This window comes from Sitophilus oryzae, unplaced genomic scaffold (genome assembly GCF_002938485.1).
Source record: "Sitophilus oryzae breed Bouriz unplaced genomic scaffold, Soryzae_2.0 scaffold_1693_pilon_pilon, whole genome shotgun sequence".
In the NCBI taxonomy this organism is placed as follows: Eukaryota; Metazoa; Arthropoda; class Insecta; order Coleoptera; family Curculionidae; genus Sitophilus; species Sitophilus oryzae.
In genome coordinates, this window is record NW_022146383.1 from 2,323,584 (window position 1) to 2,348,530 (window position 24,947).

The 24,947-nt window shown below is 32.3% G+C and overlaps 1 protein-coding gene across 2 annotated transcripts; it reads right to left on the reverse strand.

Moving 5' to 3' along the window:
* Nucleotides 1–533: 533 nt before the first annotated feature.
* On the reverse strand, nucleotides 534–24,803 carry LOC115881026 (serine/threonine-protein kinase/endoribonuclease IRE1). Of its 2 annotated transcripts, XM_030898380.1 has the most exons (13): nucleotides 24,587–24,803; nucleotides 24,386–24,515; nucleotides 24,135–24,320; nucleotides 23,103–23,339; nucleotides 22,811–23,048; nucleotides 21,625–22,186; nucleotides 17,047–17,231; nucleotides 12,414–12,530; nucleotides 11,296–11,465; nucleotides 7,260–7,453; nucleotides 6,917–7,192; nucleotides 6,570–6,761; nucleotides 534–1,359 (listed from the first exon to the last, which is right to left on the reverse strand). In XM_030898380.1, the coding sequence occupies exons 1-13, from the start codon at nucleotides 24,656–24,658 to the stop codon at nucleotides 826–828; spliced, it is 3,093 nt and encodes a 1,030-aa protein (XP_030754240.1). In that variant the 5' UTR covers nucleotides 24,659–24,803; the 3' UTR covers nucleotides 534–825. The 2 variants fall into 2 exon arrangements, with proteins under 2 accessions (XP_030754240.1, XP_030754242.1); XM_030898382.1 differs by lacking the exon at nucleotides 11,296–11,465 and having other exon boundaries at nucleotides 12,244–12,530.
* Between the last annotated feature and the right edge of the window lie 144 nt (nucleotides 24,804–24,947).

Consider the following 24,947-nt stretch of genomic DNA (forward strand, 5'->3'; position numbering starts at 1 on the left):
CGATAAAGAGAAAATATGTTTCTTTTATCGAGATCTACCACCCCTTAAACTACTTGCACTTATTTCTGGGACACCCTGTATATTTTATATGGCTTTATTACTATAACTTTTCGGGGAAATGTTTCGAAATATTTTCTGCAATTTGTGTCCAAGATGTGCCCGATAATGGTGGATCGAGTTACAAGACAACCTTACCTTTTAATAACCTCGAACCGGTCGGGGATTTTCAAACAAGTCAAATATATAATATACAGGGTGGTCCGAACTGTATTCCGGAAATCATATTCTGCAGATAAAAATATGTAAGAAAGTTCTTATAAATGTATGCCCTAAAATGCTTAGTTTCGGAGATACAGGGTGTAGAAGTTCCATTTTTATTTCGATTATTTCCAAACAATTTCTGAAGCAACGTCATCAAAATCAAATTTGTCATGTCAAAAAACTCCCAGACGCCAATTTTCATCCAAATATTGACGTTAATGCAGAAATTATTTGGAAAAAATCGAAATAAAAATGAAACTTCTACGAACTTTTTTACTTAATTTTATCTGCAGAATATGCTGCCGAAATTTCCGGAATACAGTTCGGACCACCCTGTATATTGATATTCCACCTCGAAGAGAAAAATTTGTTATAGTCTCTTTTCTTTGACCCTTCAAACTAAATTTATTTTAATCATTTCATTTTCTCACAATATATGATTAGTCATTTTCAAATCTCCAAACTTACTAATAATTTTGGACTTTTATTAATATTTTGGTAAATTATTGAAATTAGTCTTTTACTTACAGAGATCTACCACCAGTATAAAAAACAATCCAGACATTATTTGTCATCTTTTATAGCCCAAACCAACGGCTCATCCACCTTCTTTTTCTTCTTATTCGACCTTCTCATTGGGTAAAACCTCTTATCAGTGTTTTCCTTAAAACTAATATTAACCTCACTTACATCTACCGGTTTTTGGTTTAAATTTCTATAGAGTCCCCCGCTAGCTTCTTGAGCTGGACTATACCTCTTCCTTGGACTATTTCTCGCACTGTAACTTCGATAGTTTTCGTTATTCTCACTATAAAACTCCTTCTTTCTTTCAAAATGATCTAAATTCGCGTCATCAGGTAAAATTACTGGATTTTGATCCAGATAGATTAAGGCTTGTCTCTTGAAATTCGAGACAGAGTATTTGTAGGATTTGGGATAGTAATTGTGAAATGTATTCTCGTGAGAAACGCACTGCATGGTGAGATAAGCGTGGACGAGAAGAAGAGGAAATCTGCTGGTCCAGTAATGAGCGAAAGCTTCCTGGGTTTCCCCAAGCGATTGTTGAGCTTCTTTGGTCAGTTCTCGAAAATGATGTTTCTGAAATAGAAAAATATTTATGAAAAAAAAAACTATTAATGATTAACAACACTTTTTATTGCTTTTAGAACAATTTTTTGGCTAGAGAAAAGCAGACCGTCCACTGGAAAAACAGAGAGTGGCACAGATAGTGATGTAAATGGGCAAAATGAGTATGTTGGCTGTCAAATGTATTATAAAGGTGCGTATTCATTATCCGCACGAACGAACGAACGAACGAACGTACGCTAGTGGTATGGACGGGGACCGCACGATAGGACCGCACGAGAAGACCGGAGGCATTTGTTGGCTAACGCCTTTGATGTACCGACTCGAAACGGATGGTCGAGCGAACGAACGAACGAACGGCCGCATGCGTTCGGTCCCCGTCTAAATATACCGCACGTTCATTCGTTCGTTCGTTCGTTCGGATAATGAATACGCACCTTAAGAATATATTGCTAGTACCACATTTACACAATGAGTGGAAAGTGAAGCCAAAGAAAATAAATAGGAATATCAATCTTGCATAAGTCTATCCTTTTCGTTCAACAGGATTTTCGTGCGTACGGACCCAATAAAACGAGCTGATTCGTCTCGCAGTCACCTGCCCGCGCACTATTATAAACTCTAAATATTAATAACGTTTAATATATTATTTTTTTATTGGTAATGGCATTATTTCGACCTCTTATTTTAGATATTCATCATATCTATCCGTTTCTTATTTTGAAATTTAAATTTATAAGTAAAGGCGTGAATAGTCAGACGCTAAATTGATTTACGGGGTAGATAGAAACTTAGAAAACTACTTCTATTGGTTAGTATGAAATAAATCAACTAATCGAGAAGCACTTCTCACGCTTGCGTAGTTCAAAGATGTTGAACGAAAAGGATCGACTTATGTGGATTTTGTATTTGTATTAGAGGTGTGTAGTTCGTGAACGAACTAGTTCCAGTGAACTATTCCGACTAGTTCCTGGTTTCTCAAAGAACTAGTTCCTCAGGTCCTATATGCGACGGATTGGCCAGAGCCGCCAGCGTATGTCATCGGATCCGGACCTAGCGGAACTAAATAAATAAAAGGCTAGTTTACGTATGGATCGGCTCATCGGCCAGCGCGATCGATGCTAGGCAGGAGTGGGGAGTGCCAGCCGTATGTTATCGGATCCGGACCTAAAGGAACTAGAGGAACTAAATAAAAGACTAGTTTACGTACGGATCGGCAGGCGTGGAGAGTGCCAGCCGTATGCTTACAATGCTATCGGCTATCGGATCCGGACCTAGAGGAACTAATTAAAAGACTAGGTCACGGGAATCTATTCAGTCGGCAGATCCGAGATATAATACAAGGCAACGACGATGGATTCGGCCTTGTCTATTGCCACAGCCAGCCGGCGTAATTACCACAGAAAATTGTTGTAGATACTGTTTTTGATTTTTAGTTTGTTCTTTAAATATTTTATGGAAATGTTTTACTTTAGGTCCATAAAATTAAGAAATATCTTATAAAACGAAGTATATTCTGAAAGTGAGAAAAATGTAATTTTTCGTCATATTTTCGTAATATTCGCTCCAATTGATTTGTGATATAGTTTTTTCAACTCTTATTTGAGTTTCTTTTTTATTTATTTTTATCTGCAATAAAACTTACCTATATGTTTTTAACATACACAATTACACGTCTCGTTATATTTCGTATATTATAAAAATTATACAGATCATACTGTGAATAGTTCTGACTGACAACGAAACCCATTAGCAAGCAACGGGAATGTCAGTGTTAGTCGGGAACTATTGTGAACTAAAGACCTAGTTCAAGGAACTATTCCTCTGGAGGAACTAGAACTAAGGAACTAGTTCCTCCCAAGGAACTAGAATTCCCACCTCTATTTTGTATAGCTCCGTCTCAAAAATTTGGCTTCAATTTCTGTTCCTTACTAGCAATATATTCTTATAATATATTTGTTGGCTGTAGACATTTTAAATTTACCTTCGTCAAAGACCGCAACCGAAAGAACCTTTAGTACTTATGGACTTGTTCATCGGCCAAGAAGAAATAGACTTACAGTGACACGAAAAACAGGCACCCTAATATGTTAACAAAGCAATAAGGAATTTAAAAATAATTTTATTCTCTAGGTACGTTTTTTTCCGCTAGTTTGTTTTCTGATTCATCTCAATAGCTTTATTTTTTATTGGAGATATTCGCTTTTGAATAAAAGATTAACGATTTACAGCAATTTTAATATACATTACAGCATTGATTTTGGGTCCTTATCCCTTAACTTTTAAAATAGTATTATTGCTTTTGTAATGTCACTATCATTGAAAAGTCATATTATTATTGTTTATTGGAGTTTACTCTAGTAGAGATGGGTTTAGGTTCTAAAATATCGGCTATTGCTGCTTTAATTGATCATGGTAGAGATCAACTTTAGGACTTGAAACCATATTTGCTGGAGTAACTGTCCAACAGACAATAAGATTTGTCAAAGACTGCCATATTCCATAAATCATAAACACTATTTTATAGGTCTGTAGACTAGGACCAAAAGCAAAAGTATGGTTTTAATGTAAAAAATTCGAAAATATGTTAGTGTATTCTTTAAAAGCGAATATCTCCCAAAAAAAATAAAGCTATTAAGATGAATAAAAAAACTATCAAGAAAAGATATACCTAGATGACAAAATTATTTTTAAATTTCTTGTTTTGTTATTGTACTCCACAGGGTGTTTCAAACTTTCACCAAAATATGAACGTTTTGTTTTCCTCCGTATAATTGACAGATGAATACTTTCATTTTTAATTTAGAAAGAGATATTAAAAAGTCAAATAATTTAGCTACAAACTGCTTAAAAATTCATCAAAATTGATTCACTAGAACACAATATACAGGGTTGTTCACCACATACGACACGGAGTATTGTAGCTAAACGATGAGATTTTTACAAATTGTAAGTTTGGGGTTCGTTGAAGGACTATTAGAGCTACAATTTAAAAATATTTATATAGATATATAAATATATATTTAGGATATATTTGGGATACAGAGTGTCCCAAATAAATAAAAAATATCAAAGTTGTATTTTTTTAAATGGAACACCCTGTATATTATTACATTTTTAGTTTCTACGATTCAAATAAAGGTAAATTTGATTAAGGTTTATTATACTTAAACCTTACCGTTTTTGAAATATTTTCAATTTTGTGAAATTGCAGTAAAAATTTTAAAGGTTCATTTCTCCAAGGGTATCAATGTTTTTAATACTAAATATTTAATGAAGTTTATTTATTGATCAGTTATTGTGTTGCAATAATAAAAATAATACTACCTTATACAGAGTGTCTAAAAATTTATTTTAAATAATTATTAGCTTCAAACGGCAATAACTTCTTTAATTTAAATGGAATGCCCTGTATATTTTAGGAGAATCAGATGCCCAATTAAATTGTCTATCAAATTGTATTATACCATTTTTTACCTATCCCTTCAAGTTATCGTAGAAAATGCATTTTCTTTTAATTTAGACCTCATTTATCAATATATCCATGGAATATTGACATTTGAGATTGTTTTTAAAGCAACAAATGTACAAAATGTACAGACTAGTAATATTATCGTTTTTAGCAAAACGATAATATTACTAACCATTAATATGCAAAGAAAACTATTTAAATCTTTATAAAAAGTATACCATTAATTAAATATAACACCATTATTTCCGCCCATATACTAATTAATGACATACTTAATGTGTTCGTTAATAAATTATTATAAATAAATGTGGATTTTTGAGTCAGAAATCAATATAATAATAAGTTATCAAATTAAAGTCTTTGTTGTTATAAATAAGCATTTATTAAAAAATGAAATATCATTTTTAAGGTATTACTTTTTATCACACTGTCTAATGCCCATACAAAATTCAGTTTTTTAGTATTTGGAGCAATTATTATTAATCAACGCAAACGGTCAGTTAATGTAGTTTGAATACTGAAATCATATTAATTGGTCCTCTTTAACAAATATTTAAACAGTTTTTTTTTATTTTTTAATAAAATAAACAAATTATATCGACAATATTAGTATCTGTACTCTTTAAAAATGTGGTACATCTTTAAAAATAATCTAAAATGTCAATAGTCCATGGGTATATTGATAAATAAGTTCTAAATTACAAGAAAATGTATTTTCCACAGAAACTTAAAGAGATAGGTAAAAAATGGTATAATATAATTTGATAGACAATTAAATTGTGCATCTGATTCTCGTAAAATATACAGGGTGTTCCATTTAAATAAAACAAGTTATTGCCGTTTGAAGCTAATAATTATTTAAAATAAATTTTTAGACACTCTGTATAAGGTAGTATTATTTTTATAATTGCAACACAATAACTGATCAGTAAATAAACTTCAGTAAATATTTAGTTTTAAAAACTTTGATACCCTTGGAGAAATGAAGCCTTAAAATTTTTACAGCAATTTCACAAAATTGAAAATATTTCAAAAACGGTAAGTTTTAAGTATAATAAATCTTAATCAAATTTACCTTTATTTTTAATCGTAGAAATAAAAATGTAATAATATCAGGGTGTTCCATTTAAAAAAATACAACTTTGATATTTTTTACTTATTTGGACACTCTGTATCTTGTAAAATTATTTTTAAATTGTACCTCTAATAGTCCTTCATCGAACCCAAAACTTACAATTTGTAAAAATCTCATCGTTTAGCTACAATACTCCGTGTCGTATGTGGTGAACAACCCTGTATACTTTAAAATACATTAAAATTTTAAGGTGCCCGTTTTTCGTACCTGTGAGTGTATATTGCCCATAATTAAAATTTACTAAATGGAGAAGAACATCCATGAATTGTAGAAGCTGCTGAGAATGAAATGGAAGAAGATATCGATTTTGAATACAATTAACTAATGAAATTACACTTAACTAATGAAAGAGAAAGAAGTATAAGATAACGAGATTGATGATATAATAATAAGATTAGTTGAATGTTAGTGTAATTTTACACTAACATTACTACCGTATGATCGAAAAAAAACGGCGTCCAGTTGGCTGGGAAATGACGATCGATGACATTTCCCATATAAATTCACATATAAAATGACAGCGATCTTCATTTCATAGCCATCGCTGACGCCGTTTTTATTCGATCATACGGTATAAAATTAACACATTATAAAATTAATGAACTCTATGCTTACCTTATTTCTTAAAGCTCTCAAAAGGTCTCTAACACTGGTTCCCTTATATGTTCTGTATTTTCTCAAATCTTTGGCTACCTCTTCGTGAATATGCACCCTCCAATCCAATTTAACTACTGGAGAAGCATTATCCTCCAATTCCAAAAGCACATCATCATCAGGTTCAGCTTTTTCAACCCTGTCACTGACATCCTACCAACGAAAAACAACAAAAATATAATAGTTTTTACTTTTATTCAAGTTACAAAACTTGAATAAAAACTATAAAAAATCATAACTTTATATGCAGAATTATGAAGTCACAATTTCATATCAAACACGCAATACTATTGGATATATTTCCTTACCTGAAAAAATGACAGTATCTTTTGGCTCTTCCAAAAAATAGGATGGGACAAAACCGCATCACAAGTCGGTCTTTCATCAGGGTCAGAAGACAGTAACGCCTCCAAAAGGGTTTTCTGCAACTCAGTCTCCCAATCTTGACCACGCAGACGAGTCAAATCATAAGTACCATTAAGAATATTGGCTTGACGTCTCAAAACGTCACCAAAAGGATGAGAACCATTGGAGAGGACGTAGTAATATAGACAACCCATCGAAAATAAGTCTACAGATGCAGTCTGTCAAAAAATAATAATTCTAAAATAGTCCAAAAATTAATGTTAAGGTAACTGAAGGAATTCTTACTGTTCTGCCCGTTCCTGTGAGCATTTCTGGAGCAATCCAGCCGTCTGTTCCGGTGACTCCAGATCTACGTGAAAATGAGTCTCTTCCAACTTGGAGTTTTTTGCATAAACCGAAATCGGAGATCATGGCTTTTACTTCGCCTTTGTAGTTAGGAACGGATATTAGAACGTTGTGAGGTTTTATATCTCGATGAACTGAAAAATAAACCAACCAGTAAAAAAACAGCGCCACTGACTTTTTTCTTTTGATATCAAAATTGCGTAAATTGCGTTTAATGCCAATTAAAAGTTATCTCTTAATATTTTGTCGAATTCGGCCTCCTTGATGAGATAAACTCAATTTTATTAATCACAATTAATAAAATTAAAATAAAAATCTATACTAATACATAAAATCCTTAAGTGACTGACATACTGATTAATCACGATCCTGCTCAAACCACTCAACGTAAGAAGCTCAAGTTTGGCATACAGCTTGATTCTAGGGTGTAGAGGTTCGATAATAAGGAATTTTTCGAAATTCCATTTCCAAGAGGGTGAAACCACCCCTCAAATATTACAATATTTTTTATTTAAAAAACGGTCAAGTTTCAGAAAAAACGCTTAAACACGTATATTTTATTTTATTTTTTACATATTTTAAGATTTTTTAAAAATCTATACAGGGTGTTTCGAAAAATCTGGTCATTGATTAATCACGATCCTGCTTAAAACGCTTGACGTAAAAAGCTGATTTTTGGAAAACAGATTGACTTTAGGGTGTAGAGGTTAACCGGTGAGTTTTTCGGAAAAAACCGGTGAGCTTTTCGGAAAAACTCTTAAACACGTATATTTTATTTTGCTGTTTTACATATTTTAAGATTTTTTATAAATTTATACAGGGTGTTTCATAAAATATGACCATTGAGTAATCACGATTCTGCTTAAACTGCTTGACGTTTAAAGCCGATTTTTGGCAAACGGATTGACTGTGGGGTGTAGAGGTTCGATATGGAGGGATTTCTCGAATCTCAAATTCCAAGAGGGTGAAAACGTCCCTCAAATATTACAATATTTATTATTTAAAAAACGGTTAGTCTTTCGGGAAAACGCTTGGACAAGCATAATTTATTATTTGTTTTTTTTACATATTATGAAATTTTTTAAAAAATCATACAGGGCGTTTACCTTACCGTTTTTGAAATATTTTCAATTTTGTGAAATTGCAGTAAAAATTTTAAGGCTTCATTTCTCCAAGGGTATCAAAGTTTTTAATACTAAATATTTACTGAAGTTTATTTACTGATCAGTTATTGTGTTGCAATAATAAAAATAATACTACCTTATACAGAGTGTCTAAAAATTTATTTTAAATAATTATTAGCTTCAAACAGCAATAACTTGTTTAATTTAAATGGAACACCCTGTATATTTTACGAGAATCAGATGCACAATTTAATTGTCTATCAAATTATATTATACCATTTTTACCTATCTCTTTAAGTTTCCGTAGAAAATGCACTTTCTTGTAATTTAGAACTTATTTATCAATATACCCATGGACTATTGACATTTTAGATTATTTTTAAAGATGTACCAAATTTTTAAAGAGCACAAATATTAATATTGTCGATATAATTCGTTTATTTCATTAAAAAATAAAAAAAAACTGTTTAAATATTTGTTAAAGAGGATCAGTTAATATGATTCCAGTATTCAAACAACATTAACTGACTGTTTGCTTTGATTAATAATAATTGCTCCAAATACTAAAAAACTGAATTTTGTATGGGCATTAGACAGTGTGATAAAAAGTAACACCTTAAAAATGATATTTCATTTTTTAATAAATGCTTATTTATAACTACAGAGACTTTAATTTGATAACTTATTATTATATTGATTTCTGACTCAAATCCACATTTATTTATAATAATTTAATAACGAACACAATTAAGTATGTAATTAATTAGTATATGGGCGCAAATAATGGTGTTATATTTAATTAATGGTATACTCTTTTATAAAGATTTAAATAGTTTTCTTTTTGCATACAAATGGGCTAGTAATATTATCGTTTTGCTAAAAACGATAATATTACTAGTCTGTACATTTTGTACATTTGTTGCTTTAAAAACAATCTAAAATGTCAATATTCCATTGATATATTGATAAATGAGGTCTAAATTATAAGAAAATGCATTTTATACGAAAACTTGAAGGGATAGGTAAAAAATGGTATAATACAATTTGATAGACAATTTAATTGTGCATCTGATTCTCCTAAAATATACAGGGCATTCCATTTAAATTAAAGAAGTTATTGCCGTATGAAGCTAATAATTATTTAAAATAAATTTTTAGACACTCTGTATAAGGTAGTATTATTTTTATTCACAATAACTGATCAGTAAATAAACTTCATTAAATATTTAGTATTAAAAACATTGATACCCTTGGAGAAATAAAGCTTTAAAATTTTTACTGCGATCATACGGTATAAGTTATATTGATAAATATAATCATAAATGCGGGAAGTTTCATAAAGCTTGAAAGTAAGAAATAGTTCTTTTTTCTATTTTTTTGGTATATGGTGTCTTGTTCGTGTTTGTTTTGTATTAACACATACCGTTTTGATTAAATAAAATAACTGGATTACATTTTTTCAGTTTTATGCAGTTTTTTTCACAATATTTTGAAGTAATCACTTGTCAGTCAAACTTCAAATATTTCCCGCTATGCGTTCCAGTTGTACCAACTTATTTCTTTGTAAAATAAAATAAATTACTTTGAAATTAAAATGACAGACACATCTATCACTATCAAGGATCTTCTCGTTGGACAGACTATATAGACATTTTTTACCATTAGTTATTATTACTATTAGTCCAGCTTACAGCAATTTCAAATAAAAAATAATGGTATTTAAGATAATTACAAAAAAACTAATTTTAAAAAGTTTTAACATCCTGTAACTCTAAAACTCAATATTTCCATACCCATGTTTATAGGAACTGTTTTTCATATTTTTTAATGAGGAATCAATGAGTACTTATTTAAAACTTTCGCAAGTTAATGATATTATTTTTTTAAAGGTTGCTGTTAGACTTGGGTGAAGGCAAATTAATAAAATTGCGTTTAACTCATCAAGGAGGCCGAAATCGACAAAATATCAAAAGACAACTTTTAATCGACATTAAACTGCTTACACTATTCGTCGACAAGAGAAAAAAAATTCTGTGGCGTACACGCTTTTTTTAGAAAAATATTCCAGTGATAACCTAGTCCCTGATGAATATATCGACATATTTTTAGCTTTAAAATATGTCGTATTTATAGTAACTTTTACCCTCAAAATTTCATTCAAAACGCTAAAAGTACTTGAAAGAAAATTATAATAAATCGAAAGATTATTAAGACATTAACACCCTGTAGCTACGAAACAAAGCAGAATCGGACCTATGTCGATGTAAAAAATAAATGTTATTTTTATGTGAGGGCTCTCCCTACGAGAGATGGTACATGTTTTTTGAGACACCCTGTATACAGGGTGCCCCAGAAATAAGTGCAAGTACTTTAAGGGGTGGTAGATCACCAAAAGTAGTCAAAAGAAACATTTTTTCTCTGTACCGTTTTTCAAATAAGTCCAAAATAATCGAGTTATTCTACTTTGAAAATTTCCAAAAAAAAAATATTTTTTGCTAAAATTTTGAGAACCACTGGATCTTCTCTTTCTGTAAATTTAAGCTACCACCTATGTTGCCATATCATCAAGAAATTATGTCTTTTTAATTTTAAAACTACTTTTTTAAAACTTTTTTCAAAAAATTCCCAAAAAAATTTTTTTCGCAAAAAATACCTCATAGGCGTGTTTCTGAGGCCGTAATATACTACCAATTAAAATGCTTGCACTTATTTTTGGGACAGCCTGTATAGCCCTTGCTTTATCAAGTTAGTAATTATTTAACACCTTTAAATTGTTTTTATGCAAATAATTATGTGAAACATAAATATAAAATTCTTAAAATAAAAACAACGGATTTTTCTCGCTGCCTTACCTATATCTAATGAATGTAGATGTGCCAATCCCATAGTAGCTTGCTCCAATATCTCTAAAGGCTTGATAGTCGTAGTATCGCAATCTCCTTGCATATACTCAGACAATGTTGCTTGGCACAGTTCCAAAGCGATATATCGGAACATCCTATCTTGTTCCATGCAGTAGTACCTTATAGACAAGGATGTTTAATTAAAAAAGCGTTTATTAAAATCAAATAAATTTATTTCCATCGGTAAAATCAACAATAATTTCTGGACATAACAGATATAAAAACAAAAGTTAAATAAACGAAAACGTATTTCTCTTATTAAAATAACAAAAAGATGATAAAAAAACAACAGTTATGGTAAACGAAATAAAAGCAATATTCTTCAAAGGTACAAAAAATAATTATGTATATTATAATATTAATAATAGGAACAACAAGAAACATCTTAAAAATATAAAACTTTTTCAAATATAAAACAAAAACATAAACTTCACATTTTCACAAGAATTTGCAAAAATATTAACATTTCGAGTCTATTATAAAATATAAAGCACGAAAATTCAAATCATAAAAAGATTAAAAAGATAAAGATTCTTATAACTTACAGTCAATTTGTAGGACCTTCGTTTTGTCTACGTTAGCGATGTAATCACAATAATATGTATAATCATAGTAATTATTATGTTCTTCATAAATGTAAAATGTATTAAATTATTTGTTTTCGTTTTGTACGCTAATAAAATAATAGTAATAACCAAACAAAACGCAAAATCAGGAATTCAACAGTTCGTTCAAGGATGGTTCAAGACAAAAACGTTTTTCGTTTTATTTAGGTTAGGTTTGACGAGTGCGACTGCGCGATGATTTCTGACTCAACTGGCCAGCGCAAAAACAATAATTCGACTTCCTCAATCCTTTGAAAAGTCTTGCTTTTGTTAGTTTGTCTATGTACCTTACCTATATCTAATGAATGTAGATGTGCCAATCCCATAGTAGCTTGCTCCAATATCTCTAAAGGCTTGATAGTCGTAGTATCGCAATCTCCTTGCATATACTCAGACAATGTTGCTTGGCACAGTTCCAAAGCGATATATCGGAACATCCTATCTTGTTCCATGCAGTAGTACCTTATGACGTGCGGATGAGCGTCACTTTCCCTTAGTAGCGCCACCTCGCGATCTGCGAAGGTAAAACACTCGGGAAGGAGTCGTTTTACTGCCACCCTTCTATTATCAAATTCACCCCTAAACAAAATGTTTTATTTTACCACACAGATTAAGAAACTTTATTTTTTATTTTGTTAGCTAGTACATTCATAAAAAAAAACAGAAATTATAGTGTTTTATTCAGGTTGCAGAATATCTGGTAGAGAGATCTAAATTAAGATGAATACAAAGATCAAGAAGAAGAAGAACAATCGGGTTTTAGAGCTGGGAGATCCTGCACTGATAATATATTCTGTTTGAAACTCCTCATAGAAATAAAATAGCTATAAATGAAGATATACACCTAATGTTTGTCGATATCCAGAAAGCTTACGATAGCGTCCCTATCACCAAACTGTGGGAATCTCTTAAACTAACCAGATTAAATCACACACTTATAACAGCAAAACAAAAAATATATAAAAAATCGAACCTCCTGAGTCTCAACATTTCTAAAACTAAAGCTTTGTCGTATAAAAACTCGTTGCAGCCTTTTGTACTTAACAACACCACCATTGACGTCGTAAAATCTGTAAAATTCTTAGGGCCTGTTGTGGAAAATTCTCTGAGATGGGACATACATATCGAAGCTTTGTCGAAAAAATTGAGCTCTGCCTGTTTTGCATTAAGGTCCGTTTCTAAGGAGCTTAACTTGTCAGTGGCTAGAACTGTTTATTATGCACTTTTTGAGTCGCACCTCAGGTATGCCCTTCCATTCTGGGGTACGTGTTGTGCGACTCAATTTGGCCGCATTTTCAAGCTCCAGAAGAGAGCTGTTCGATATTCACTGGGACTAAACAGCAGAACTCATTGCCGGGACTTTTTTAAAGAGTTAAAAATATTGACTCTTCCTTCCTTATTTATATTTGAATCCGTTTGCCTAATACGTAAACATGTATCAGCTTCTCAAGAAAGGCCATCTCACACTTATCCACTCAGGAACGCGGAGCAAGATCTTTATCTACCTACCCCACGCTCAGAGTTAGTTAAAAGTTCAATATTATACAACTCGAAAAAAATGCACAATCACCTGCCATTTGAAATCAGATCCATAACATCATTTTTTTCATTTCGCAAAGCATTGAACTCTTATTTACTACACAAGGCTTTCTACGCCGTAAATGAATTATATTTTGAAAATCAAATTTGATCTTGTAAACACTGGTCTAATGTTTGCTATTGCTATATTTACTAATGCCATCGAAATGAATTTATTTAGAGGTCATTGATATTTTACTATAAACTAGCTAAATATTTTTGAATATTATTTTTATTTTTTTGTTCTTTGACATTGTAAACATTTATAAATGTTTATTTTAACAATAAGACTGACAATATTATTTGTATAATGTTTTGTATTATCTTTTGTTTGTTTGTTTGTGTACCTTGTTTTTTTACTTCGTTTGTTAGTTTACCTTTGTCTACAAATTGAAAAATTTATTCTTGTTCCTCAATAAAAACTGGAAATAAAATATTAAAAGGATTAAGACAAGAGTGTGGCCCTATCACCAACTGTATTTAAAATATACGTCAACCAAGTGTTAAAGCAGTGGAAAAGCAAGTGTAGAGGCATGGGCATACCAATAAGTGAAGATTCTTGCTTATACACTTTGCAATTCGCTGACGACCAAGTTATTTGTGCAGGAGACAAAGATGACTTGGAATATATGACACGAAAACTTAAAGAACAATACCAGGTTTGGGGACTGGAAATGAATATCACAAAAACTAAATATCTCTGCATTGGATCAGATCAAACAGCAATAAAACTGGATAACGAATACATATACCTAGGTGTTACTTTCGATAAATCCGGATTTACCCAGCAGGATTTACCCTGCTGGCAAGCGAACCTTTGTATCGGTTATGACAATCAATCTAATAAGTCGGCATGAGCAAAAATACGAAGTATATATTACATAACTACTTAATCTGACGCTAGATTCCATGCGCTTGGGAGAATACTCGTCTTCTGTCTTTATTCAGTAGATCTTATTTTACTAAGCGTGTTGACCGTACTCTTCGTACACATGAACCGGCACCCAAGACCAGAAATGTCAACCCTTAGTATAAGATTTGAACGATGAGCCGTAAAAAAGAATCCTGAGAATTGAATCGAATCACAATGAATCGTGGCCAGCACGGATGAACGATGAGCCGTAAAAAAGAATCCTGAGAATTAAATCGGATCACAATGAATCGTGGCCAGCACGGATCCACAATATTTGAACGATGAGCCGTAAAAAAGAATCCTGAGAATTGAATCGGATCACAATGAATCGTGGCCAGCACGGATCCACAATATTTGAACGATGAGCCGTAAAAAAGAATCCTGAGAATTGAATCGGATCACAATGAATCGTGGCCAGCACGGATCCACAATATTTGAACGATGAGCCGTAAAAAAGAATCCTGGGAATTGAATCGGATCACAATGAATCGTGGCCAGCACGGATCCACAATATTTGAACGATGAGCCGTAAAAAAGAATCCTGAGAATTGAATCGGATCACAATGAATCGTGGCCAGCACGGATCCACAATATTTGAACGATGAGCCGTAAAAAAGAATCGTGAGAATTGAATCGGATCACAATGAATCGTGGCCAGCACGGATCCACAAGATTTGAACGATGAGCCGTAAAAAAGAATCCTGAGAATTGAATCGGATCACAATGAATCGTGGCCAGCACGGATCCACAATATTTGAACGATGAGCCGTAAAAAAGAATCGTGAGAATTGAATCGGATCACAATGAATCGTGGCCAGCACGGATCCACAAGATTTGAACGATGAGCCGTAAAAAAGAATCCTGAGAATTGAATCGGATCACAATGAATCGTGGCCAGCACGGATCCACAATATTTGAACGATGAGCCGTAAAAAAGAATCGTGAGAATTGAATCGGATCACAATGAATCGTGGCCAGCACGGATCCACAAGATTTGAACGATGAGCCGTAAAAAAGAATCCTGAGAATTGAATCGGATCACAATGAATCGTGGCCAGCACGGATCCACAATATTTGAACGATGAGCCGTAAAAAAGAATCGTGAGAATTGAATCGGATCACAATGAATCGTGGCCAGCACGGATCCACAAGATTTGAACGATGAGCCGTAAAAAAGAATCCTGAGAATTGAATCGGATCACAATGAATCGTGGCCAGCACGGATCCACAATATTTGAACGATGAGCCGTAAAAAGAATCGTGAGAATTGAATCGGATCACAATGAATCGTGGCCAGCACGGATCCACAAGATTTGAACGATGAGCCGTAAAAAGAATCCTGAGAATTGAATCGGATCACAATGAATCGTGGCCAGCACGGATCCACAATATTTGAACGATGAGCCGTAAAAAGAATCGTGAGAATTGAATCGGATCACAATGAATCGTGGCCAGCACGGATCCACAAGATTTGAACGATGAGCCGTAAAAAGAATCCTGAGGAATTGAATCGGATCACAATGAATCGTGGCCAGCACGGATCCACAATATTTGAACGATGAGCCGTAAAAAAGAATCGTGAGAATTGAATCGGATCACAATGAATCGTGGCCAGCACGGATCCACAAGATTTGAACGATGAGCCGTAAAAAAAGAATCCTGAGAATTGAATCGGATCACAATGAATCGTGGCCAGCACGGATCCACAATATTTGAACGATGAGCCGTAAAAAGAATCGTGAGAATTGAATCGGATCACAATGAATCGTGGCCAGTACGGATCCACAAGATTTGAACGATGAGCCGTAAAAAGAATCCTGAAATTGAATCGGATCACAATGAATCGTGGCCAGCACGGATCCACAATATTTGAACGATGAGCCGTAAAAAAGAATCGTGAGAATTGAATCGGATCACAATGAATCGTGGCCAGCACGGATCCACAAGATTTGAACGATGAGCCGTAAAAAATAATACTGAGAATTGAATCGGATCACAGTGAATCGTGGCCAGCACGGATCAACGAAATAAGCTCGAGAATAGTCAAGGCCAGAAATGCAATAAAATGTCTGAATAACATACTCTGGAGTAACGAAATAGGTAAAGACAAAAAACTAAGGATTTATGATGCGATAATCAAGAGCAATATGTTATTTGGGGCGGAAACATGGAGGTTAACGGAGAATAACAAAAGAAAATTACTGGCGGCAGAAATGGACGCGATAAGGAGATCTGCACGAACATCAAGGCTGGATAGAGTAGGAAATGAGACAATCAGGACTAAAATGGGTAGACAGAAAACCATAGTAGAGGAAATAGAGTGCCCAACTGAAGTAGTATGGACATGGCTTCCACAAAAGAACTAGCTTCCACAAAAGAGAAGGAAACAGGGAAGACCGAGCACAAACTGGATGGAGGGTGTCAAGAAGGTGATGAGCTCAAGGGATCTGCGTGACGGAGACAGGAATGAACGAAACCAATGGCGACCAGGCATCGCACAACGTCGAAGGACGATTTAAAAGCGATTCTTATATATATTATTCAGGTTTAAACACAAATTTGTCAAAAAATATGTGAACATTGTTGTATGTCTTATTTTTTTACCTGTAAACAAATGTTCCTTCGCACCCTTTGCCTAATAACTGTTCTGGATGGAAGGTAATCTTGCCTACTTTGACCAATCCACCTGGTAATTCTTCTGAAAAAGCAGTAATGTTTCCGTTACGACCAACTGAACTCTGTTGGCTGCCTCTGGAACCATTTTGGGACAGGTTCTGAACTTCCCTAACCTAATATTAAACATCATAAAAAATCATCTTCTAGCATACTAAGATTCTTGAATTGTGATATCGCTATAATACCAAAATGTAAATACAATAATAAAATATTGATTTTTAGATTTCTATATCCTTTATTTTTAATAGTGTACAACGTTTTCAAGTGATATTAGATTCTCAATAACTTTCAAGTACAAAATTGTATAATACAGGGTCGCTGACATGTATGGGAACGGCCATTTATTAGGTAAAATATAATATACTCTGTTTTTTTTCTCAAGTAAGAATTCGACAGGCGATGACTGAATAAAAGCAGATGACGTCCCATACCAATCTATTTATTTTACTAAAAAAAGTTTCTAATAATTTTTAAGTTAACTATGGATGGGTTTAAATATAAATTCGTCATGCGTCGTCACTTGTTATTTTTAACCAGTTTTATTGGTTTATTTCAAAAAGGAACAGATCGTATTTCAATTTAATTGGTTTGACGGAACGATGAATGACAAACGGACGCCGATGCGTATGAACTCGCCTTTAGATTTTTGACGTTTGTCAAAGTCTTGCCAAATTATAGGTTATAATTTTGTGACAACTCTTGTCAAATACCCTGCGTTTTGGAAGACGATGCATTTTGATTCGTGTTATTACGTGTGTTTTGTGTCTTTTGAAGTCAAGTGGAGGAAAAATCGAGTGAAAATTAACAGTAGAACCCAGAGCACCGTTTATGGTTAATACTCGCTGCCCAGGCAGAAAGTCTTATACAGATACACCAATAAAGTTACTATCAATAAAGTTCGTATACCATCTCGTCGTAGATAAGTGCATCTCGAATATGGTAGAAGGACCATACTCTAAACACATACTAAAAACTGGAGTAGCTGTAAAATATCGACATCGCACGATAGGTAAATAATGGATTTTAGTACTGCAGAAAAATAATGTCAAAAGGTACTGGTTAAAAAAATTAAGATTAAAGTTAATTTATGAACCTGTGAGGTATAAAATTTGGTAAGTGTTATTATTAATAAAATAGTTTGTTTTATTTATGTTGTTTTATTTATTCCTGCAGAATATTACAAATTTGTATTTGTACATAAGTTATATTGACAAATATAATCATAAATGCGGGAAGTTTCATAAAGTTTGAAAGTAAGAAATAGTTCTTTTTATATTTTTTGGTATGTGGTGTCTTGTTTTTGTTTGTTTTGTATTAACACATACCGTTTTTATTAAATAAAATAACTCGATTACATTTTTCAGTTTTATACAATTTTTTTCACAATATTTTGAAGTTACTTGTCAGTCAAATTTTAAATACATATATTAATTTCCTGCTATACGTTCCAGTTGTACCAACTTATTTCTTTGTAAAATAAAATAAACTACTTTGAAATTAAAATGACAGACACATCTATCACTGTCAAGGATCTTCTCGTTGGACAGACTATAGGTACCGCAAAAAGTTAAATATAAATGTTATAGAGTTTTTAATTGCGGAAACTGTGATACTTAATAATATTTGACGTTCGTTTTCAAGTTAGTATTTATAGATGTATTATATAAAATGAGGTTATATCAAGTCTGGAAATTACAAAATTTTCGTTTAACATTTCAAAATCAAAACTTCATAATTCGGAAATTGTTGAATTTAGGTATACCGGGTGTTGCATCGTGGAGCGGGGGGACATAGGAAATCCCATGTAAATTTTAATGGGATCAGTTATTGGCTTCCCTAATTATTTTAGGGAATAATTCTATTTAGGTTTATTGAAGAGCACTAAAACCCACATTCAAAAGAATAACTGTAGATATTTTTGATTAGCCCGTTTACGAGTTATCGCCGATTTCTTTTTAAATATGTCTCCTTTCTTATGGCCCTGTATTTGCTTATGAGCAACAGTCAAGGTAAAAAATAACTGTCAAACGAAGTTGTCATTTCAGAAATTTATCTATTTAGTGCTTTATTATTATTATTAAAAACTCATACCTACATCGAAAATATTAGCCATCAATTACACTACCGAAGAAAAAGTATTGATGATTAAATGGTATTATCAAGGAAATAGTTATCAAAAGGTGTCGGATATGTTTGCTGCCCTGTATCCGAATAGACCGATACCTGGAAAATCGCAAGGAATATCCAGAGATTTGAGACCAAAGGTACCCTAATAAATAACTGCAGATGTGAAGCAAGGCAGGAAAAAAGAGAAGATGCAAGAAATGATATCGACTTGGAAGTTGTATTGTGCGTGGAAGAGAACGATGGAAAGATCAACGCAAGGAAACTTGAGGATGAAATAGGAATAAATCACACTACAGCGTTTCGAATTTTGAAACGACATAAATACTATTCCTTCAAATATGAAAAGCACCAAGAGCTACGAGATGGGGACGAAATACGGCGGCAGGCGTTTTGTTTTGATATGATGGAAAGATCAAACACGGATAGGGAATTTTTAAAAAACATATGTTTCACTGACCAATGCACGTTTACCTTAAATAATGAACCCAATGTTCAAAATTATCGGTATTGGAACAAAGAAAACCAACACAGGTTTATCGAAATAAGGACGCAATATCCACAGAAAGTAAATGTTTGGGGAGGGACATTCGGACACAATATTATCGGGCCATTATTTCTTACGCGAAATTTAAATGCAGAATATTATTTGGAACTACTCGAAAACCATATTTACCTGCTTTACAATGATGCCGCTAGGGAAAATCAGGAAGTTTGGTACCAAATGGATGGCTGCCCGGTACATAGTACCCTGGCTGTTCGGGAATATTTAGACAATAGTTTTAACGGAAACGTTATTGGCCTAAATCATACAGTAAATTGGCCAGCAAGGTCTCCTGATATTTCGCCAAATGATTTCTTTCTCTGGGGCCATTTAAAAAATAGGATATACAAGGATAAAAAATACCCAAATCTAGACGAGTTAAAAATATTTCTGCCGAATGCAATAGAATTTCAATTTACCAACTGGCGAATGTAAGAAGAGAATTTTATGCTCGCCTGGGTTATTGTCTAGCAGTCGATGGAGGAATATTTGAACATCTTAAATCCTAAAGTTCTAACAATTTAATAGTACCTAAATTAATAAGTTATTGAATATTGTAATAATACTATAATTAACCGTGTAATTGATTACTTTATTTTACTTTAATTCATATTAATTTGTAGTTATAAAAAACATCTTTAAGATTTCCGATGTAGAATGAGTTTTCAATAATAATAAAGCACTAAATAGGTAAATTTCTGAAATGACAACTTCATTTGACAGTTATCTTTCACTTTGACTGGTGCTCATAAGTAAATACAGGGCCATAAGAAAGGAGAAATATTTAAAAAGAAATCGGCGATAACTCGTAAACGAGCTAATCAAAAATATCTAAAGTTATTCTTTTGAATGTGGGTTTTAGTGCTCGTCAATAAACCTAAATAGAATTATTCTCTAAAATAATTAGGGAAGCCAATAATTGACCCCATTAAAATTTACATGGGATTTCCTATGTCCCGTCCGACGATGCAACACCCGGTATAATCGTAATACACAATGTGTTCAACGTTTTTCAAATTATGAAGTTTCGATTTTGAAATGTTAAACTTAAATTTTGTAATTTCCAGACTTGATATAATCTAATTTTATACATCTATAAATGCTGACTTGAAAACTAATGTCAAATATTATTAAGTATCATAGTTTCCGCAGAATGGCATTGTTAAATGAAACCGAACATATCGAAATTAATTAAATTGAATTGTTTAAGTGATATTATTAAAAGTCAGTAACTCGGAAACGGGTGGTTTAAGGTACATTGTGTGTATCTCGATTTTTGCTTAGAATTGAAGGAAGAACCGAAATATGCAATAATATACAGAGGGTTCTATTTAAAGAAATAAAACTTTTATGTACCACCACTTTATGACCGACGTAAACTTAAATTTATTATATTTTAAAACCCTATAACTTTTATATTTAACTTTTTGCGGTACCTCTTATAGTTTAGCTAATAATCGACCCTTCCCATACATATCAGCGACTCTGTATATACTGCATATAGCGCAGTACATCAGTGTTTCACAATAAGATCTCTCGATTAAATATATTTTCAATATGGCGGCACTTCCGGAAGTATCGGAATTTGACAGTAATTGTTGTATTTTAAATAAATACATTCATTTTTTCTCATAGGTTTAAATTAGCTATAAAATTTAATGAAATTTGATACCAAACACTACTTTTGAGATAAAAATTATTTAAACATTTTAGTTATATAACCTAAATATCTTTGAGGTCGTTTTATTTTCGAATATAAAGTACTTTTTTGTCTTAAAATCGCTTAAAGAAACACGTTCTTAAATAACACTCTTCAAGGACTCTATATTTGAACTCACCTGCATCAAAAGATACCAAAACATACCAAACACCATCCCAGTCATTATAATCAAGCTCAACTTCAATCCTTTGTTCTCCTGATGATTGATCCAGTGCCTCAAATCCAAATAATAACCTCTAAAATACCCCTCTTTAACTTTCTGACGTTCACTGGCAGTCTCCTTGTCATCCTCTGTCTGAGTACCAACATTACTCTTCAAGGACTTGTCAAAAAACTCTTTACTAGCATCCGTGAGTAACTTAATCTCAGATACTGGCCTATTTGGCCCCAAAAAATCAGACTGGGAATAGTTAGGCACGTTATAGTGACCAGTATAGATGACGATGTGATTTTCAAAGTTGGAGAGGCTCTGAAAGTTGCCTTCTTGGGCTTCCTTGGGTAGTTTGTAGTTGTGGCCCGGTAGGGGGTACTCGGGGTACAAACGCGGGGGATCTGGAGCATGGGGGCCTCCTAGAAGAAGGGGCCCGTCGTCTGAGGCTGTGATAGTGACCACGTTTTGATCTACTAAGGATGGAATGGCGTAGAGGCCATGATGGTGTTCTCCAACATATAAAGTTGGACTGAAATAGAAAAAGAATTTAAAAAAAATATTTTTTATAAGAAAACAATTAAGCAAAATTATAAAAATAAATAGACTATAGGTACAAAATAATTTCAATTCAAAAAGCAGTGATGTTTCTAAAAATTATTTATTCAATGAAAATTAATATTTATACTTCCTTTAGTTTTCCTTAAAAACAGCGTAAAACGAGACAGCGTAAAACGAAGCAGCGTAAAACGAAACAGCGTATATCGAAACAGCGTATATCGAAACAACCTTTTTATTACATAAACTACACATGATGAGTTTAAATAAATGCAAATATTTTTAGGGGTGGTGTATTTCAACCCCAGAAACACGTTTAAGAAGTTTCTTTGTGAAAAAAAAATTGACAATTTTGACAAGTATCTACGCGTGGGATATCTATGTTGCCGTTTCTCATCGTATGTTATAACTCGACAAATCGTTGATTTGTATTGAGGTACCTATATTGAGTTACATACATATAAATATTTCCTATCTAATATGGAATTAGTAAAATCGCGTAAAAGTAAACCGCATAAAACAAGTCACTGAAACCGCGTAAAACGAGACCCACCTGTATTTTAAAAAGAAAAGATCAAAATAACAGAAATATACTTACTATAGTTTCATATGATTGGGATTATCAACCAGCCCATTATGAAAATCAATTTCACTAGCCAAATAATGAATGGTATGATTTGACAAGCTGGTAAATGGTACTTTAATCAACCCATCCAAAGATAACAAATAAATGGCTATAACAGGACTGCCAAGATCACCCTCCCAAAGTAGTGAACCTCTTCTTCTATCCAGCGTTAGTATTTTACCACTTGATGTAGAAGCAAAATGTACCAAATCTGGAGCATCATTCTTAATTGAAAAAAATTACTAAAACATTTATAGTTTTTTACCATAAATATTCAGTTCCTCGCTACCCATATCGGCAGCTGTATAGTCGTAAAATGTTACATTCCATTTTTTATTATGGGTATTTGTATCTACCATCATTATGGTGTATTTGGTACGCCCTATATACACGAAATTGTTGACTTCGACTGGACATGTGGGGCTATTATCACCCCATCCTATAATCTGTTCCTTGTTGCCAGTTTTGGGGTCTAATTTGTACCAAATATCTTTCTTTTTTCCTAAATATTAATAATAATATAAAATACTTTATATTTACATCTGTAAAAAGCCGATCAACACGTCAGTTATGATGTGTAAATCAAGTTTTATATGTATGTATAAAAATTTTATTCTGTGAATAAACAAAATAAAAAGTTAAAAAAATAAATGAAAAGGAAATATAAAAATGTATTAGTAAAAAATACAAAATAAAAATTAAAAAATTTAACAAGAAGAAAAAAGAACTAAAAATTAATATAAAAAAATAATAAATATATATAAAACGTAAAAATATAGTGAATAAAAAAGTTAAAAATGAAATATTTAATATCTTTTGATATCCATTCTCAGCAATTTTGCTGTATATAAACTATTTTTTTCTACTGAACTTTTATTGATTTATTTAATAATATACAATTCCAATATAATTTCTCCATAATTAAATAATAAATTAAACTCTACTAAACTTGCAAAAAGAGTCTTTTCCGAATGAAATATTCATCAAATCAATAATGATGACCTACAAAAACTACTAACAGCAATTTTAATATTTTCTCAATATTAAAACAAGGAAAATACATTTTCTTTGATAATATCCAATCAACTTTGATCAATATTTCAATTTAAAATAACCAAGATAGTTAAATTTTTAATAGTTCCCACGTTTTTACTTTAAAAATGAGCGAAATACATAAAAATATTTACAACAATGCCATGTTACTTATTTCTTATCAGTAAAAATTCATGTTATATAAACCAAGTGTAACATAAAAACTATAAAATTTGCATAACAAAAATATAATATATTATCTTACCAGTATATAATATGCCATCAGAGCTCCTACATGGTGACGAATGCACTAACTGGGGTATATTAAACGGTAGTTTTTTCAGTGGTTTTTTACTACTACCCATTAAATACAAGGACCCATCTCTGGGGTCTGGTAAAAAAATCGGTACAAGAGCTTCTGATGTGTCTAATGGAACTTGGACTATGGGTTCTAAAAGTATTAAAAAAAATTAGAAATAATAGATATTTAATCACGTTTGATATTATCTAACTTACTGTCCTTGATTTTCCATAATACTTTTCCTGTTTGTTTATCTAAAGCCGCAAAGGTACCATCTAAAGTGGCATAGACCAACAGCCTTTCGTCAGACTCCTTTGCTAGTTCTGTGTTCAGTCCATCAATTTTCTTTGATATTAAATAAAGCAGGATGATATCAAATTGTAATTCATTATAATTTAAATATAATAACTATTTACCTGTTCTATTTCATCATTAAATACAAAACCGAGACATGCACAAATGCATAAAATACACCATATCTTTTTCATCTTGACCTGTATTCTGTTTACAATAATTCGTACACATTTATGTAACTTTTTACACCGATCAAACAAAATTAAAACTGTTTAAATTAGTTAAAAATTGTGTTTTTCAACAAAAATATGCACTCCTTTTAACAACTTACAACCTGTTTTTGACATTGACAAATATTTTATTCCTGTCAAATTATGTTTTTGTATTTTAGTGCCAACCATAGAATAACTAACTGAAAGAAATGAAAACTCCTATGTTAAAGCCTGGAAACACGCGCTCGACGCGATCCAAGCGGGCTACTGG

Coding starts and splice junctions, on each gene's coding strand:
- LOC115881026 (XM_030898380.1), bottom strand. CDS start 24,658: ATGAAAAAGATATGGTGTATTTTATGCATTTGTGCATGTCTCGGTTTT. Junction 23,340..24,134: donor TGATGGCATATTATATACTG/GTAAGATAATAT, acceptor ATTAATATTTAG/GAAAAAAGAAAGATATTTGG. Junction 12,531..17,046: donor GAAGGAACATTTGTTTACAG/GTAAAAAAATAA, acceptor CATTTTGTTTAG/GGGTGAATTTGATAATAGAA.